At 44.8% G+C, this 16922-nt stretch overlaps 1 protein-coding gene across 2 annotated transcripts in view; it reads right to left on the bottom strand.

Annotated features, from left to right (window-relative positions):
- Positions 1-3409: 3409 nt before the first annotated feature.
- Positions 3410-16922, bottom strand: part of LOC122782745 (peroxidasin) — a 46135-nt gene continuing 32622 nt past the window's right edge. For both annotated transcript variants that reach the window (XM_044047244.1, XM_044047245.1), the window contains 9 exons: positions 15612-15769; positions 11753-12759; positions 11184-11680; positions 10855-10989; positions 10339-10547; positions 7800-7911; positions 7585-7720; positions 6780-6893; positions 3410-5986 (listed from right to left, as the gene is read on the bottom strand). In XM_044047244.1, the coding sequence (XP_043903179.1) occupies positions 5843-5986; positions 6780-6893; positions 7585-7720; positions 7800-7911; positions 10339-10547; positions 10855-10989; positions 11184-11680; positions 11753-12759; positions 15612-15769 (2512 nt within the window). In that variant the 3' untranslated portion in view covers positions 3410-5842. The remainder of the gene's footprint in view (positions 5987-6779; positions 6894-7584; positions 7721-7799; positions 7912-10338; positions 10548-10854; positions 10990-11183; positions 11681-11752; positions 12760-15611; positions 15770-16922) is intronic.

Below are 16922 nucleotides of genomic sequence, written 5' to 3'. Positions count from 1 at the left end.
AATGTCGAGCCTTATTTGGGGCTGGGTTACAGCCGTAAATCAAATTAGTGAAACTTAAACGTTGGGAGTTGGTGAAAACAAAAGCTGAGAATGACATCAGGGGGTGAGGAAATAAAAAAACAGAACACAGATCGTGACTGTTCGCAGTCACATCCTGTTACCTACATTTGCAAATGACTAAAACATACGAGGAGACAGATTGCAGTTGAAGTAGTTGGAGTTGAGTTATACAGTCCAGGTATAAAAGTACACCTTTTATTTGTGTGAGTGACTGAAATACATACTGTAGAATAGTCCACAACTTTGTTCATGATGAAAGTAAAGCTACAGTTTTTAATACCAGAACAATATCACTGAACTCTCAAGGCTTTAAATCACAGTTCTTTCTACATTTTTAACTAAGGACCAGATGTGGGGAAAAAAAAGGATGCTAAAGAAATTAAAATATATAATATGAAGCACAGTATAAGCTAAATTCAGCCTCCACAACTGTACAAAACACATACAATTAAATGCTTTTAACACCTTAATAAAGGCTTAAACCTTAAGAGGTTTTTTAACATAACATACGATGCAGATAACTATATTTCTCTGTATTTGGCGTTAGCAGTGCATGCAAAGCATCCAGAATATCATGTGGTCCATCTTGAGGCAATTTGGCACGTACTGTAACGCTACATGAATCATATTTGACCTGATTTTGTTTCGAAAATAACTTTAAAACCACATTAATTAGATCAAAAATGAGTTTGTTTGCCAACATCCTTTGAGACTTAAGGCGGAGTCACCTCTACAACCTGTCTAACACCTTCTGTCTAACACAGGGGTGTCAAACATACGGCCCGGGGGCCAGAACCGGCCCGCCAGAGGGTCCAATCCGGCCCACAGGATGAATTTGTTAAAATTTCACACTAATCTAAACGTAATGTCAAATGTTCCAGATATCCGTGACTAAATGTTTGTACCTTTATAGATCCAGTGTGCTGTGTAAATAGTAAATGTAGGCATGATATTGTTGAAATTGCACTTATATTTCTCAAGAAATATCATGTTTTGTAAAATGATCCTTCATTAAATGTAAAACAAAGGAGAAAAAACAAAGTTCTTGTTGTTCATAGGTTATTATTCTATTATTTTGCTCTTTTTACTGGTCAAATTGATCAAATTGTGCTGTATGTGGCCCCTGAACACTTGACACCCCTGGTCTAACACCTTCTGTAACTCCCTGTGCAAACACCTGCACTGTAATGAAGCCAAAAACACTAGCAGGAAGTCATCTCCTGACATTTCCCACCCACTGGGGGTGACATGCCATCGCTGTCGTCCTTTGAGTCCCAGGGGGCGAAACCCATTTTCCCTCAGCGGGACACAACTTGTCTCTCTTTCATCCGCCACACTCTGGAAATGAGAATGACGTTCCATTAAAGAGAGGAAAGAATTCCCAGCCTTGGCGAGTGAGAGGTGCAGAGCGGAGAGCCAAGTGACTAAATGAAATTCCAGTATGTGAGGAGTGGGAAGTGAGAGGGTTGCTAAATAGTAATGCTTATGCAGCTGCAGGCCAGTGTCCTGTCCAAAACCTGTCCTGTCCAAACTCTCAGCCTCTGTCCCGTAGACTACGTCTGGAGGTCTACGGGTCAGAGGCTGAGAGTGGATGGAGATTGAAACATGGACAGATTTCGGGGGCTGATTTTTGACTTTCTATTGTCTCCTTTCTCACTTACAGAATCAGATGTAGCTCTCGTTCCAAAGTCAACACAGGAGAGTTCATTCAAACAACAGCCTGGAACCTTGGCCATCAGTGAAGGGAAAGGAAACGCTGCCGCCGATATGGAAACAACCCTGAGGAAATGCACGTGTGCGTTAATGTCTGGATCTCCCAGGGATAGACCTCTCTTACTCAGAGGAAGGTAGGTCTCTTGTTGTCAGGGTGATAATGTCTTTTCCTGCCTGGCCAAGAGATGAAGGCTGTTTTTATCTGTGCAGCCACTGGAAACCTCATTTCCTGGTCCTGGTTTTGTTTCCAGAGACTCCATCCACTCGCAGACCGAGCTGCCAGAGATGACTCTACAGGGAGAAGCACAGAAGACCGAGGGTGGGACGATGATGGACGCAAGACAAGTAGAAATGATATCGAGACAGCTATAGGTGGAGCACATCTTATTTTGCAAGCATTGATCTAAACAAGAGTTACAAATCTCAGTGTGTGGGTCGTGGGACGCAGCAGACAGTACATGTGAATAACTGGCTGATATTACTCACACTGCAAACACACAGCTGCTTTTTGTTTGTCTCCTCTTCGCCTTCAGAGAGAACGCCGTCTCAGAGCGAAACCTTGAAGAAAATCAATAAAGCAGAACAAGACCGAAGGCTTGATTTTTAACGTTATAAGCGCACGGATGGACTGAAGAGCGTGCCGCATCAAAGTCCACCTTTCTTAGTTTAACAGCAAAGAAAAAAAGGTGAAGACGAAGCATTTTTTAAAACGGTGTTCGTGACGAGGTCGGAACAAATGCTTTTCTGCATGTGTGCAGAGTAAACTCACTGTAGCTGTGGAGGATAAAGCTGCAGATGATGAAGGAGTGAATGGTGCCAAACTTTGCAGAATGTCGCTAAAACTAAACTATCATTTTGCAAACAGTGACTTTTCATGACAGATAGACAGGAGTCATTAAAACCTAATGATGAAAAAAAGATCCCAGGGTCACCAAATGTGTTTCTAATCCTCCCTCTGGGTGCATGAATGTTTGACCCATTATCTTTTCAATGTCACTGTCTTGGTGGAGATTCTCTGCAAGAATGTGCTGAACTACTTCCAAAGGATGAGAGCACATTCTGACTCAACACTGGAAATCAACAAAATTAGCAGTATTTATCCACGCAACACTGTTGGGGATACAGTGAGGAGCATCATCCAAACCAAACTAGCTGGTGGAAAACGCCGCTCCCAACCCAAAAAACAAACTATGTCATGTTAAAAAGCTCAAATCAATCACAAGACAACTCACGAGTGCCCAAAGAAATAACTGCTTACTTCAGGGTTCGGTGTGTTCAGTGACATCTAATGGTGAGACTGCAGATTATAACAAACCTTACTTTTGTGGCCGTTATATACCAGCTCATTTTCTTTTCTTTGGGTTGATGCGGGCGTAATAAACTTCCCCTTTGAGCTGCTGTTAGAGCACGGTCTTAATCTCAGACTATAGAAGCCGAACACATACTTAACAGTGGGACACTCGGTCCTAAATGTAACACAGTGGACGTTTAAGAACAAAAAGGTTGTTTTCTGAAAAGCAAAAGCAGAAATTCCCAAATGCCTGAGCCCTGACAGACCGTTAATGAGCTGCTGACGGTGAAAGAAGTGAAATTCTGCCCCGTTAGGCAGCTGGAAATGAACAGGCACCGACATGTATGACTGTAATTCAAATGTGGCTTATTTATTTCTTTATTATTATTATTATTATTACTGTTGAGAGGCATACATTACAGTGCAAACCATTCTTTGGCAAACGTACAATACAATACAAATGTCACGACCGGTACGACTATATCCACATTGACCACTGGCTGAGGGACAGTGTAGGTAAAGCATGTTCAGTCTTGTGGAGCAGTGCATTCCATCGACACTTGGGAGTCCGTAGGAAAAAGGAAACGCGAAGGAACCGCTATGAAAACCAAATATGAACCAATACAACAGATATATGGATATCACGCCTGGTAATGAAGAGAGCTCACAGTGCTTCGGCTGCCAATGCATTTGATCCTGTTCGTGAAACAGAAAGAGACACACGCACACGCTCATTCACAGAGTTTATCCAATGATATCAAAATAGTCAATTCAGTAAAACATTCAAAACAGAGCACATGTCGTGACCGGCCTCGCTGGAGAAGACGCGGTCGGAGGGCGGTGACGGAGAGAAGCATACAAAACTGTAAACACACAAACCTGTCCAGTATTCAAACACGCGACATGATACGTTTGCTCGGGACGTTACCGCACGAAGGAAACAACGGAGGGGAAACGCTGCAGCTGCGGCCGCTTCCGCACAATTGGAGGGAAGCAAAACAGGATATCGACAAAACAAAAAAAGAAGAAGTGATTTGTTACACGAAGCGAGCCAGTGCATGGGGGTACAGTGAGCGCCATGTGTCCGTGTACAGTACTCGTGGAAGACCAGTTGCCAGGAATCAATTTTAATAACAACAGCAACATGTCGCTGTGATTGACACGATATCCCAGTCGTCAGCGCCCATCCCCCACCGTTACCCTCGCTTCCTCTCTCATATGGCTTCTATTACAGCGGAATGAGGGTCAGAGAGTTAGAGAGGCCTGCGCGCACCACTCGTGCTCTGCTCGACGACGTCACCCTGCTCTGAAGATCTTCAACACAGCGAAGAAACATGAGCAGGACGAGCACCGCTCGCCTATGTCCTCAGTCCTCACGGGTGAGGACGTCCAGGACGTCCACACAAACACTGTCAAAACTGACGAGACGGGTCTGAGACGAGCGCGTCTGGGTGTAAACTGGGTGTAAAGAGCTGCAGGTCCACAAAGGCGGAGCAGAACCTTCAGTTGTGTGTGTGTGTGTGTGTGTGTGTGAGGTCTGTGAAGACACAGGTGAGGAGGAGAACACTGCTGTGGTAGAGTCTGCAGTAACAAAGGCTGAATCCTGACCTCATTACAACATTCATACTTCGTTTCATGGATAGACGTGTGCTATTAATGTCATGAAGTCATACATTTGGCTTACGACGGCTGAGCAAAAATACTGGGACAAAAGTTCACAACATTAACAATGGTAAAAAATAAAGAAGAGGAGGAGGAGGAGGAGGAGGAGGAGATTCTTTTCGCTGCTTTCTGAAAGCAAAATGAAAGTTGGAGAGGAGCACGACAGTGTCCTGCAGCGGGGAGCGCGGCGCGGCTCCACCTCACTCAAGTTCAGGACAGGCCAGCGGAGACGAGACGCATGTCAACTAACAAGGTGTCCGTGGAGAGAGGAGCAGGAATCAGTAGACATCTTTTGCATTACAAACGTTTTTGTAGGGCTTCACATTATCTTCATATGTAAGCAGTTTTATACAAAAAAGGGAAAAAAGGAAAAAAAAACAAAAAAACATTTATAACATGATATAAAGCACCGTGGATAAAAGGATGAAGTAACTCTATTAATAATAAAAAAAGTCTTTTAGTTTGAATAAAACAATCCTCTCAATTGTGATTTATCATTAAAATGCATATACTGAGTATATATAGGTCGCGTTGCATGGTTTGTGTTTAGTGATTAAATCAATAATCAAAAAAAGGCGGGGTCGCGATAGCACCAGTTTTCGGCATCTCTAACCTGAGAAGTTTTTCTTTATCATACACTGTAATGGCTGCTGCCCTTCCCTGCGAGTCGACGGCACACGGCCCTGGCTTTTGTTGCAGGAAAAGCAAACACAGCGGCTGTTTGTTACACTTCAGGAGCCACGATGGACTCCAAAGCAGGAGAGGTTTGTCCGTCTTGTCTACAATCCACCCATTCATCCATCCACCAATTGGTTCAGAAATAAATCCATTTAGTGACGGCTGGTTTGGTGCCAGAGGATTTCAATCTGAGCCTCAGGCTGCTGGTCCTGCAGGGGGGCACACCGCCAAACACATTCCCCCCCTCCACTGATCAAAGACAAAGGATACGTGGTGAAACGAAACAAAAACGGAGGCTATTGGGTCTATCGAGGCTATTAGTGGATGCAGATTGGCACACCTTTAAGAGTCTCATCCTCTCTCTGGATGTCTGTGTGTGAATGTTTGACTTTCAGACACTGGAGTGTGTTTGTTGAGGGGGGGGCGGGGTCCTGAGGGTTAGTTGCGGTGGGTGTTCGCTTCCTGTGACTTGACAACGTCTGCATGCTCGAGGCAAACTGGGCAGCAGGCGCCTTTTAGCTTGACGGGCCGCTGGCACTCGGGCGGTGGACAAGACTCCACAAAGCAGGTGACCTGGGAGTCCTGGAAGAAAGCAGGTCAAAGGTCAGTCGCCGCATTACATTCAACTGGAGGGAATATTCACGATCGCGGCGAGGAAACTGAGGAATCAAGAAAAAGGGCCCGAAACAAATAAAGTTAGTCAAATCTGACTGGAATTATACATTAAACACTATATGACACCGAATGGACCCGTGATCTGCCTCATCGCGGCTGACAGAGCGGGAAAATGCTTCCATGGAGTTTCGTGGATGTTTGTTTCCCACATTCTTGAGTGATGCTTTTTCTTATGTTACAGTGCAAACTGATGGAAACCCACAGGTTTCCATCAGTTTGCACTGTAACATAAGAAAAAGCATCAGCCGAGTGTCAGAGATAAAGAATGAAAGGCAGACAAGTGGTCGGTGCACACACACACACACACACACACACTGGTGCCAGGAGGAGCTGCTGGAGGAGGTGAAACACGAGCAGGAAGACAGACTGAGGCAGATATAATCCTGGTCCATTAGAAAATTAGCAGTGATTTTTAAACCCAGCTGAGTGTCAATTATGACATCACGGTATGTGCCAAATAAATCAATCTAGATAATCCGACTGATGAAATGAAAGACATTGATGAGATTGAGCACAAGTTTTAAAAATAAGGATTGTTGTGTCGTAATGATGCTGATGAGAGCTGAACTGATACAAACCACAGTGCACTGCAGTGTCGTTGGACCCAGGAGTGAGAAACGTGTTTAATCCCAGGATTATACAGCGTTTTGACCTGTGGGAAAATGAGGTATAAGACATAGAGACACTCTGTTGAACGTACCCTGCATTCACAGAGAGTGCAGGAGTCCTTTTTCCACTTCTCTCCATCTGTTCGCTCGCGTCCCTCACTATCAGTGCAGTCAGTCTTCTTCAGACGGGCTTCAAGTCTTTTAATCTGGAGGGACACAAACACACAAGCGTCACGAGGAAATCCACATCACCACCTGTGCTTCCTTTCCCTCCCCTCGAGTTAGAAAACTCCCTTTTCTGAACACTGAGTTAAAAATGACTCTTCATCCCTAATCCCAGCAATCTCTGAAACACACAGACGTCTTTATACTTCAGCCGCTGACCAGAGAATGAGGACACGCTGCTGAGCCCCATCCAGAGGAATGAAGTGTACTGCTGTCACAATAATGGAAAACATGACTGTATGTATGTGTGTCAGCCTGCAGCATAGTTTCATGCAGCGCTCATGCATGCAGCATGTGCAAGAGGCGACCTGGGGGAATAAGACATGTTTAGACTCATGATAAAGTTTCTGAGAACGGAGAAAGAGGTCGATTTATGAGCCGAAAACTGCCGCAGACAGAAGTCACATTTTCTTCTAATAAAGTTAAAAAGTTGAATCAAATCCACTTCGTTGACTGACTCTACGGTACGTCGCCTCAAGCGTCTTAAATAAAGAAATATAAACCGATGTGTGATTAAAACATCGGCTTCCGACATTCGCTCACATTCACCGTCAGTTATCTTTATCTGTTCCGTCACTCACACTCAGATTCTCTGACAACGTCGGATTAACGGGGAGAAGAATTCAAGCACGTGGAGCAAATGATGATCGAGTCTTTGTTACCGTCACACACCTGCTTTCGCAAACTCGTGATGGTCTTCTGCATGTCGGAGACAAAATCCTGGAACTCGTTGATTGAGGGTTCAGTGCTTTTTTTCGAGGTCAGGGTGACGTTTGCGAGACTCGGCTGTTCGCTTCTCTCCACCGGGCTGCAACGACAAATGCACGCGGGGATAAAATCAGGTGACATTTCTTTTACAAACTACCAAACAAACAGATCCTCCGTACCTGTTCTCCTGGACGCCGTCGGCAGGTTTCTCCTCCTTGTAGCTTTGGTCAGCTGATCTGCGTCCTCTGAAGTGGTAAGACAGGGCATTGAACTGACCCTTGGTTCTGCAGTCTGGTGAATCACACAACACACAATCACAAGATATAATAAGTTAGTTTTTTTATTCAATATTATAAAACAGCAACAAACAACACGAGCAGAATCAAGGAAAAACACTTTTAAATGATTTTGTAATATGTTAAGAAAGAAGGTTCCTGTAAGAGTTTACAGAAAACAGAAGAGGTTCAAAGCGACGCTTCCAAATATAATATGACCAGGTCGACTTATCAAAACCAGAAAATTACAAATAATGTCTGCCTTTAATATGAGCCCGAGGTAAATGTATGTCTCAGACGTTATTTGAGGAAATGTGGTGTAAACATGAAACAGGAAACCACTGATGATGTCGCTCGGCTTCAAAGAGCTGCTCAAAGATGCCGAAGTGTAACGTATTACTCACTCTCGTACTGCCACAGCTGGGCCCCGGATCAAAGAGAGTGAGACACACACACACACACAGACAGACACAGACACAGACACAGACACACACACACACACACACACACACAGACAGACATCTGGGACATACTGAGCATCAGTGAGGTGAAATCAAGGACCGACAGAGCAGAGCACGATGAGTGGATCAGACCCTGCGGTTAAGAAAGCTGCATCTTTATCTGTAAAATTACATTTTTATTTAGAAAACTGAAATGAACAGTTTATTGAAAATGAACTCGGGGTGAGCATGAATATTTCATCCGTTAATGCGACTGTTGGAATTATATTAAACAGATACAAAACGGCAGAATATAATCAATGATTATTAACTACTTAATTTGTGGTGCATCTATTACCTCAAGGTGGCAGCAGGAGCAAGTATTTAGTATTTTTGCAGGAGTAATGTGATTTACAAGGTTTCTTGAATGCATCTTGTAGCTGCTCCTCTCAGCTTAGCACACTGTGAAGCTGGGCTTTGTTGTTGTTTATTTTCTGGAAGTGACTGAATAATGTCACATGTGCAAACTTCATTTAAAACCTGTCTCTTGGGTTTCGAGTATTTGAAGAACAGACAGATAATTGAAATTTATATTTATATATATGTTGCAAAGACTGCTCGGGCTGCAGTAAACGGAGATTGTTACCAAAGCAGAAACACATACTGTATACTTTTATATTTATTTTTTAATTGCACGTCCTGTCATAATCCCAATATTCAGCAACTTCACTGCATGTTTTCCAGATGTCGAGCTGCACAAATCCTGAGTGTAGCTGCTTTAAAAAGCTACATTTCTTAAACCAGAAATGTGTCATGTAGGGATGAGTGGACTCATAATAATCTGTAACTTGATACTTTTGTCGAAAAAACACAATGAATGACAACGATTTCGCTACATTTTCATCATCATCAGGGACACGAGAGAACATTTGCCTACAGAGGAAATATAAAGAACGGAATAAATCCTGATTAACAGTTGTATTGACTCATTAAATTAAACCACAGCGGTTTGAAAGGAAGGATCTTACATATGTGCATGTCATTATCTTACTCAACACAAACTGTTTGACCGCGGTCAGCAGCAGCAGCAGCAGCAGCACATGACCTCACAGTGTCAGTGACTAACTACAGACAGCAGGGCAGAAAATCAATATTTCATACTCTGGAGCTTTCTCAATGAGGTTCACCACTGTGTCAATGTTCTCTCAGTCTCCACACTTTTGATCTGAAATAATCCGGCGTAATCAAAGCCGTTTGCTCCGTTCACAGCTGATCATATCTCTGAGTAAACGATACAAGGCAAACAGTCACTATAAAACATAACAGCAGAGCGGGCCTCGCTTCATTCAGCTCCTTTTTCGCTTCGTCAGCTGCTCCCACGCCTGGAATGCTCTAAAAATCCAGGACTTAGCTCCAAATACCATGTTTTGCCGCTGCAATTAGCAGGAGCAGAATATCATGCGTGTTCAGGAAGAGGAGGCGACTGGCGACATTTCATTGTTTCTGCCTTCAGGCTTTGTTACCTTTTAAAGATGTTATTTGTCTACACTGAGTGACCCATCCATAAACTGCGATGACTATGAGGCCAGGCTGCCTTGAGGAAGATGTTATCAGAGGATACTGAGGATACTGTACGGCTTTAATTTCACAATGAAGCCCAGACACTGGACCAGTGTGAGACGCTGACTGAGACGTCTGGGCAACTTCCTGGGCTGCAGTGGACTTTGGGGCATTTCGGACGCTAATCCAATGAAACGTGCGCCTGTAAACATGGCATGGTACGTACAAAAAAGACCACATAGGCTTTAAGACAACAGACCGAGGACACAGTTCATGCATCAGGCGAAAAGAAACTTAATGTCCGGTTCTGATTATTGCCCCAGTGTAAGGTTTCATTATCCAAAAACCAAGCAACAAACGCTCTCTGGTAGAAAAACTAAATCCTTTATGTTCCACTCTGTGTCCAGTCTGAAGCTAAGACGACAGCATCGCCCTCCTCTCACCTTCACAGCAGTCCTGCCACATGCGCAGGTCAATCTGCGGGACGTCGTCGCAGCTGCCGTAGCCGTGGGGAAGCTCGGCGACCCTGAAGACGTCCTGCTGGATGCGCGTGATGTTGTCCCCGTTGTCACACAGGACCCGTGTCAGGGAGGCCTGCTTCAGCTGGGTCAGCTGGGCAGGAGTGAACACACCCGGGTTTTCGTACCAGAATCTAAACAAGACAACAGGTCCGGTGTGTGACATTTATGTTGTTTGTAGGAGTGTTTTATCACTGTGAAATTAAACATGATAGCATTGGATTAAGAAAAAAATCCTTGTTTTATATCCTTGTGCCACCATGTTTCTGCAGCCATATGGAAAAAAGAGAAAAGATCTCCCCACATAAACCAACACATGAGCTAACAAAGTGAGAAACAGCAGAAAACAGAGGGTGTTTACATCCTTTCTGGTGGAAAAAGGGAGGGGTAAGTGGAGAGGGTTAGGAGTCCTACATTTATCACACTATGATCTTACTCTACCTGTCACCGTCCCGCAGGCGTTTAAACTGGGTCGCCAGCAGGCACATGAGGGTGGGCCCCAGTCTACTGCCGGGAACCAGGTCTTCGGCCATGAGGGCAGGGAACAGATCCACGTTCAGCGGCGTGCCGTAGAGCCTGCCACGCACAGAACAAGTCAGGGACATTACACCGCAGCGCAGCCGAGGTGTTACTGCTACGTTCAGATTATTCGTCAACAAAGGAAAATGTCATATTTGTGAGATAAGAAATAAAAGATAAGATGTGCATAAGAAGAGGAATTCAAAAAACAAAGGCTGTCACAGTATTTTTGTGACTGAGCATATAATTACCTCTGTAATTTCTCCCTGACGGTGGGATTCTTAATCTCGTTCTTCAGATCTTCAAACGTCTGGGCGGAGGTCAGGTTACAGAAGGTCCTGTAATCGTTGTACGGCGGCATGCCGTGATCTCTTCCTCTCTGTATATTCATGGCAGCCAGGTCCAGAGCCACGGCGTGAGCCATGGAGAACAACCTCTCCGTCAGCTCCGTGTTCAGCAGCTGAGTGGTGACGCGCATCTTACCCGCGACGCCAAAGAGCCCGCGGAGCAACGGGTCGATGCCGCCCTCGTTCACGATGCGGAACGGGGAGAAGAACGCGCGGTGGAGCGAGATGTGGCCCTGGGGAATGGGCTGGAAATCCTCATCCAGCCGGTAGAGTATCGGGTTGATGAGGGTGTGTCCGAAGCGGAAGGCAGCAGTGGCGAAAGCGTTAAGGATGCCGGCATTAATATTGGGGTTGTAACTGGTGTATGTCCCCATCATCTTCATGCCTGCCTCACCCAGGATCTAGGAGAGGAACAGAAGTGAGAGAAAGAACTCAAGAACAAGAGAACGAGCGAAAAGGACTTCAGAGTTTACCTTTGGCAACCAGTGACTGTAGGTGATGTGCTGCATCTGGGCCCCGACTATCTTCCTCGCCTCGTGGTAGATGGTGTCCCCGTCCCAGTGTGGATTTAGTCTCAGTAGCTCTGTGGCTATGCGGTTGTGTTCCCTGAACCACACCGTGTGCATCGCCGTCAAACCGAGCTGCTCGTTTGCTCGGTGGTCTCCGGCGAGGAAACATGGAATCGGGCTCTCGTTCTCATCCCTCATGCACTCCGTTGGCGGTCCAGTGGCGAAGGGCAGCAGTGGTTTGCCCGTGCGCTGTATGATTCCCTGCCGCAGCAAACCTCTTTGGCTCGCCAAGTCCCGGATTTCCTCCGATTCATGTCGCGAACTGCCGTAAACATTGGAAGCATCGATGAAAGACGTGAGCTGGTTGATTTGCTCTCTTGGATAAACACTGTTCATGAGTAGAGATGTCATCCCGCTGCCACACACGGGACTGGACCGGACAAAGAACATGCAGCGGGCGCCGCTCCGCAGCTGCCTTTGGTCGTTGGGTGGGAACTGGATTGGGAAACATGGTGGATCGTTGGTGCAGACCTGGGCACAGAGCTGGCCGTCGGAGAACCGCGACTGGCTGAGTGCGGCCACTGTCGAGTCCAAGTCGTGGTCGAGGAACTGGCCCCACTGCATGAGCATGTGAGTGTAGCGGTCGTCAGGAGTGATGGTCTCCGTTCCGATCATCGTGGTGGACACGAGCCTCGGCAGCGGCAGCCTGTACCCGTTGTGCGGCTGCTCGTTGGCGCCCCGCGGCAGATTGAAGCCGTTATCGTAGACGGACTTCAGCAGCCGCTCAAAGGCGGTGAGGGAGGCGCCCCACATCGGGTGCTGAAGGTTATTACACGTTCCGTCGTGGCTGCGGTACTTCTGGTGGAAGCAAATGTCAGAGCAGTTGTTGAACCGGCGGTGAGCCGTGCAGCCCGACAGATTGGCAATCACATCCAGGAACCGGGGCGACACCAGGTCATTGTAGCGGAACGCTGCGGAACGACAAAGGAAAGGATACGAGTTTAAAAGTCAACAGGATTTATTTTTTATAAATATTTGAAATAAAGAAGCTATTTCTAGTAGTAACCAGTAAGATTGTGGTGATATTGTGTTAACATGACTAACATTCACATAGCAAATGATTTACAGATGCATTCATTCACTCTGACTGTAAAGAACCTCCTGTCCTGAAGACACGAGCGGCAGAATTTAACAACCTGCCCCGACTCGCTCTCATACGTGAAAGAACCGACGTGCGTGTGTGGCTATTACTAGTGTTGTGGGGACCTAAAACTGTTTACACAGTCACATTACGGGGACTTGTCTTCCTTGTGGGGACAAAAATCAAATAGGACCTTTTCTGGCATAAAAACTGAACTTGTCAGGACCAGTGGTCACCATGGAAACCACGACCTCCTAATGAGGCAGAAGATAAGCTGAGAGACTGGTTAAGTTTATGGCTAAGTTAAGTCACTGGGAGTCCTTGCAAGGATAGCTGTGCAAACCTGTGTGTGTGTGTGAGAATAGAGGGAAACTGTGGCACTGCCCTCCACAATAAAAACAGCAGATCTGTTCCTGCTGACGAGCAGAAATCTCTTTGTTAACTTGGTTTTTGGGGTCCAGAGTAACAACGAACATATTGTTGTTGGCACAAGAAAAGAAAACACTGCGTCTCTTTGTTCCTGCTTCACAGAGCTCTCTCATCCTCCTACACTTTTTGTTTCCTGACTTGACAACATGGGACTCCTTCCTTCTATTGTTTCCTGCATCAATCTATAATGTATATAATCTACTTTGATGGTGGCAAAAAACCCCAGAAACCTCAAAGCAGCTCGGCTGCAGACTCTATACGCGACCGACAAGCCTGTTTGACCTCTGTGCAGTTAAATCTAAGCCTCCATTACAGCAAGTGTTCCACACCACATCGTGTGGAACTATACGGTGCTCCAGTTTTTTCCATAAATATTTGGCTGCAAACAAAAACAGATGCTCGTGCGTAAAAACATCCAAATTAACTCACGCTCTCCCGATCTCATTCACGAGTAATCGAGAAAATCTGTGCACCAACAAAAAAAACGAGCTAACTTTTGTCCCGTGCTGGACGGTGATTGCAGGTTAGCGTTGTGTGCTGCGACACAGGGCTAATAAAACTGTTTATGAGCTCCTCGTCAACTGCTCTGTCATTACGTCTCCGCGCCGTGGGTCATGTTTACGAGAAAATGGCACACAGATGGAGCGCTCACGCAGCCAATAACACGGTAACTCACAGATTGGGTAGGGAATTAAATTATTGGCTGCATGAGACTTTGTTCAGGAAATGGGAGGATGAACATGAGGTATGATGTGCAAGACTTTTGTAAAAAACCAATGTTATCGAAACAGAATTCACTGTATATACTGTACATCCAGTAAATCAACGGTTAATTGTAATGATGTGAAAGAGTGTAAAGGTCCATATTTTTGTCTTTTTTTATGATATGAGGATATTTATTGCATGTTTCTTGCAGCAGCATCATTGACATTGTCTTAAAGCCCATGCAAATACACATTCTCCCGTCAGATTTATCATTAAAGAGCTCAGAAATCTATTATCCTGATTTAGTGTTCAGGCTAAATCTGTTAGCTATTATGCTATTATGGAAATGATAAATTGAATATTGATTCAGGAATAGGAGTTTTATTTTAAACGTGAATCTCAGGTTTTGTCTGAAAGTTCAGGGTTTTTCTTTGGAAATAAGGTTTTATGAGCTGGTGAACACTCCTGGCTCACCACCTGTGCCAGGAACCAGAGTGAGACATGGACACAAGTAACTAGAAACAAATAGTTGCCAGTGAACAAAAGACTGATATCTTAAGAATATGCTTTATCTCTCTTTTCTGACTAAAAACATGACGTTTGTATGGTCACACTATAAGTAGCATACTAGCCCTTTATTAGTCATTATTAAGCACATATTAACACCTTACTCTATTACAAAATAAATTAATTTCCTGTTTAATTATCCTGATTAAGGTGTTAATATGTGCTTAATAACGACTAATAAAGGGCTTGTGTGCTACTTATATGCATGTTAGTAAGCACCTAGTTAATGGTGAATATAAAGTGTTACCGTTTGTATATACCACTAAATCTCCTGTCTCACTGTTGAAGTAACACAGTAACAAAATAACAGCAGATCAAATGCTCCTGTGTGCCGTGATTTTATCTCTGGAATTTAGCTTTGCTTCAGTCTCCAGTCAGAATAGCTGAACTATCCCTTTACTGAGGTAAATGTGTGTGTGTGTAAGTGTTTCAGACGGCAGACTTCTATGTACTGATCACTTCATGCACGTCGGAAACTGCACAGGAAACACGATGAAATCATTTCTCGTTCTCTTTCAGAACGTTTGAACACCTACTAACAATTTCCGCTGCTATGAATACAGAACCAACAACAGCGACGGCGTGCCAAAGGCTCCGCCCCTTTACTGCAACAGCAGCACACTTGAGAGCCGACTGCCAGGGAGCTCACGCCCTGACACAAAGCATCTATGCAGGTGCATTTCAAAATAAAACGCCTTCCTTCAGAGAGGTCACGCGACATTAATATCACTGCACAGTGACCAGTGGAATCGACAAAACTTCAACAGGACATGGAAAAAAGACCCGGCTTGTGTTTATTAAAGCCTGATTATTAGATCCCACACTGTGTCATTTAAACTTCCACTGTTTGTGTTTGACTTCAGCTCTCTCATCTTCATGTTTCCCGTCAGCTCTCAAATAAGGGCAACACGCCAAACGTGACAGATGGGACGACTTTAAACACTTTCAGAGAGAGCGCACAGACAGTGTCATCAGCCTCACCGGTGCCGTTGGTGTCGACCGTGAGACCCTGGTTGACGTGGTTTTGGATGAGCAGGAGAGTTTGCTCGAAGATCTCCCCTGCACGCGCCTGCTCCACCGTGTAGGGGTCGCGAGGATACCGGAAAAGAGCCAGCAACTCCCCCGGGGTACGAGGCTGACTGGAGGGATGAGGGAGGGAGAGAGGGAGGAGGGAGAGAGTGATGAAGGAGAAGCGACAATGTAAATGGTGTACAGGGAAAAATAATACATGTAGTATACGTGGGAGAGAAAGACAAACACAAAGGAAACAGTTGCACGTTCAAACCACATTCTTCACGGCAGCAACAGCAGGCAGAGATTTCCCCGACACTTCCCAGAAAATGTCTCTGCCGCTGCTGCAGCAGCAGGTCAGCGAGTTCAAAGAAGGAGAAGCCCAGAGCGTGCACAAGCATATTACTGTGGACTATCACTGCTCCAGAGTGTGTGGAGTGTGTGTGGAGTGTGTGGAGTGTGTGGAGTGTGTGGAATGTGTGGAGTGTGTGTTCTTCCTCTGGAGTGATTCACCTTTTACAAACAACACAGAGGTGGAATTAAAGGTCAATTAGCATGAGGGCATTCAACAGATCCACAGATGTTCTAAAGACACATTCAGATGATGTCATAATGAACACGTTAGCAACAGCGCTGGCATGTATTATTATATATATTATATAATAATATTATTATTATTACTATTATAAAATCACTTCTTAAAACTCATTTTTATAGACTTTTTAATCACATTGCTCTTATTTCATTTAATTTGCATCTTTTGTTCAAGTTATTAGTTATATTATTACATGTATGTATTCTATAATGAAACTCATTATAGAATGATTATGATTGTGATTTAGAGTTTTTTAATGATTTTCTTAGCTTCTTAAATGGGAATTTTTTCTGGTTTCTTCGCTCCATTTAACAAAGAAATCATTCAAACTGAATCATTTGTGGACAAAAGAAGACATTTGAGAGCATCATCATATCCAGAGTTTGAGGAACACTTTAAGGACTAAATGATGACTCGATTAGCTGAGACAATAACCCACAGATTAATCAACTGCAAACATTTTAAACCGTCAAACCACATTGAAACGTCACAACGACGATGAGAGGAACGAGTGACAGTAGCTTTGTTTCTGTGTCGCACGTGTTCAGTGACACCGGCGCCCGCAGCCAAGCAGCACGTCTGCCTTTTATTCTGACACTGTCGTGAAAGCGAGATGGACTGTGTGTGCGTGCGTGCGTGTCTCTCTTCTTCACGTTTGTCTATGTGTGTGTTTGTGAAGCGAGTGT

Source organism: Solea senegalensis, linkage group LG16 (assembly GCF_019176455.1).
Source record: "Solea senegalensis isolate Sse05_10M linkage group LG16, IFAPA_SoseM_1, whole genome shotgun sequence".
NCBI lineage: Eukaryota > Metazoa > Chordata > Actinopteri > Pleuronectiformes > Soleidae > Solea > Solea senegalensis.
Note: the sequence above shows the minus strand (reverse complement) of the source record. Positions and strands in the feature narration are given on the sequence as shown.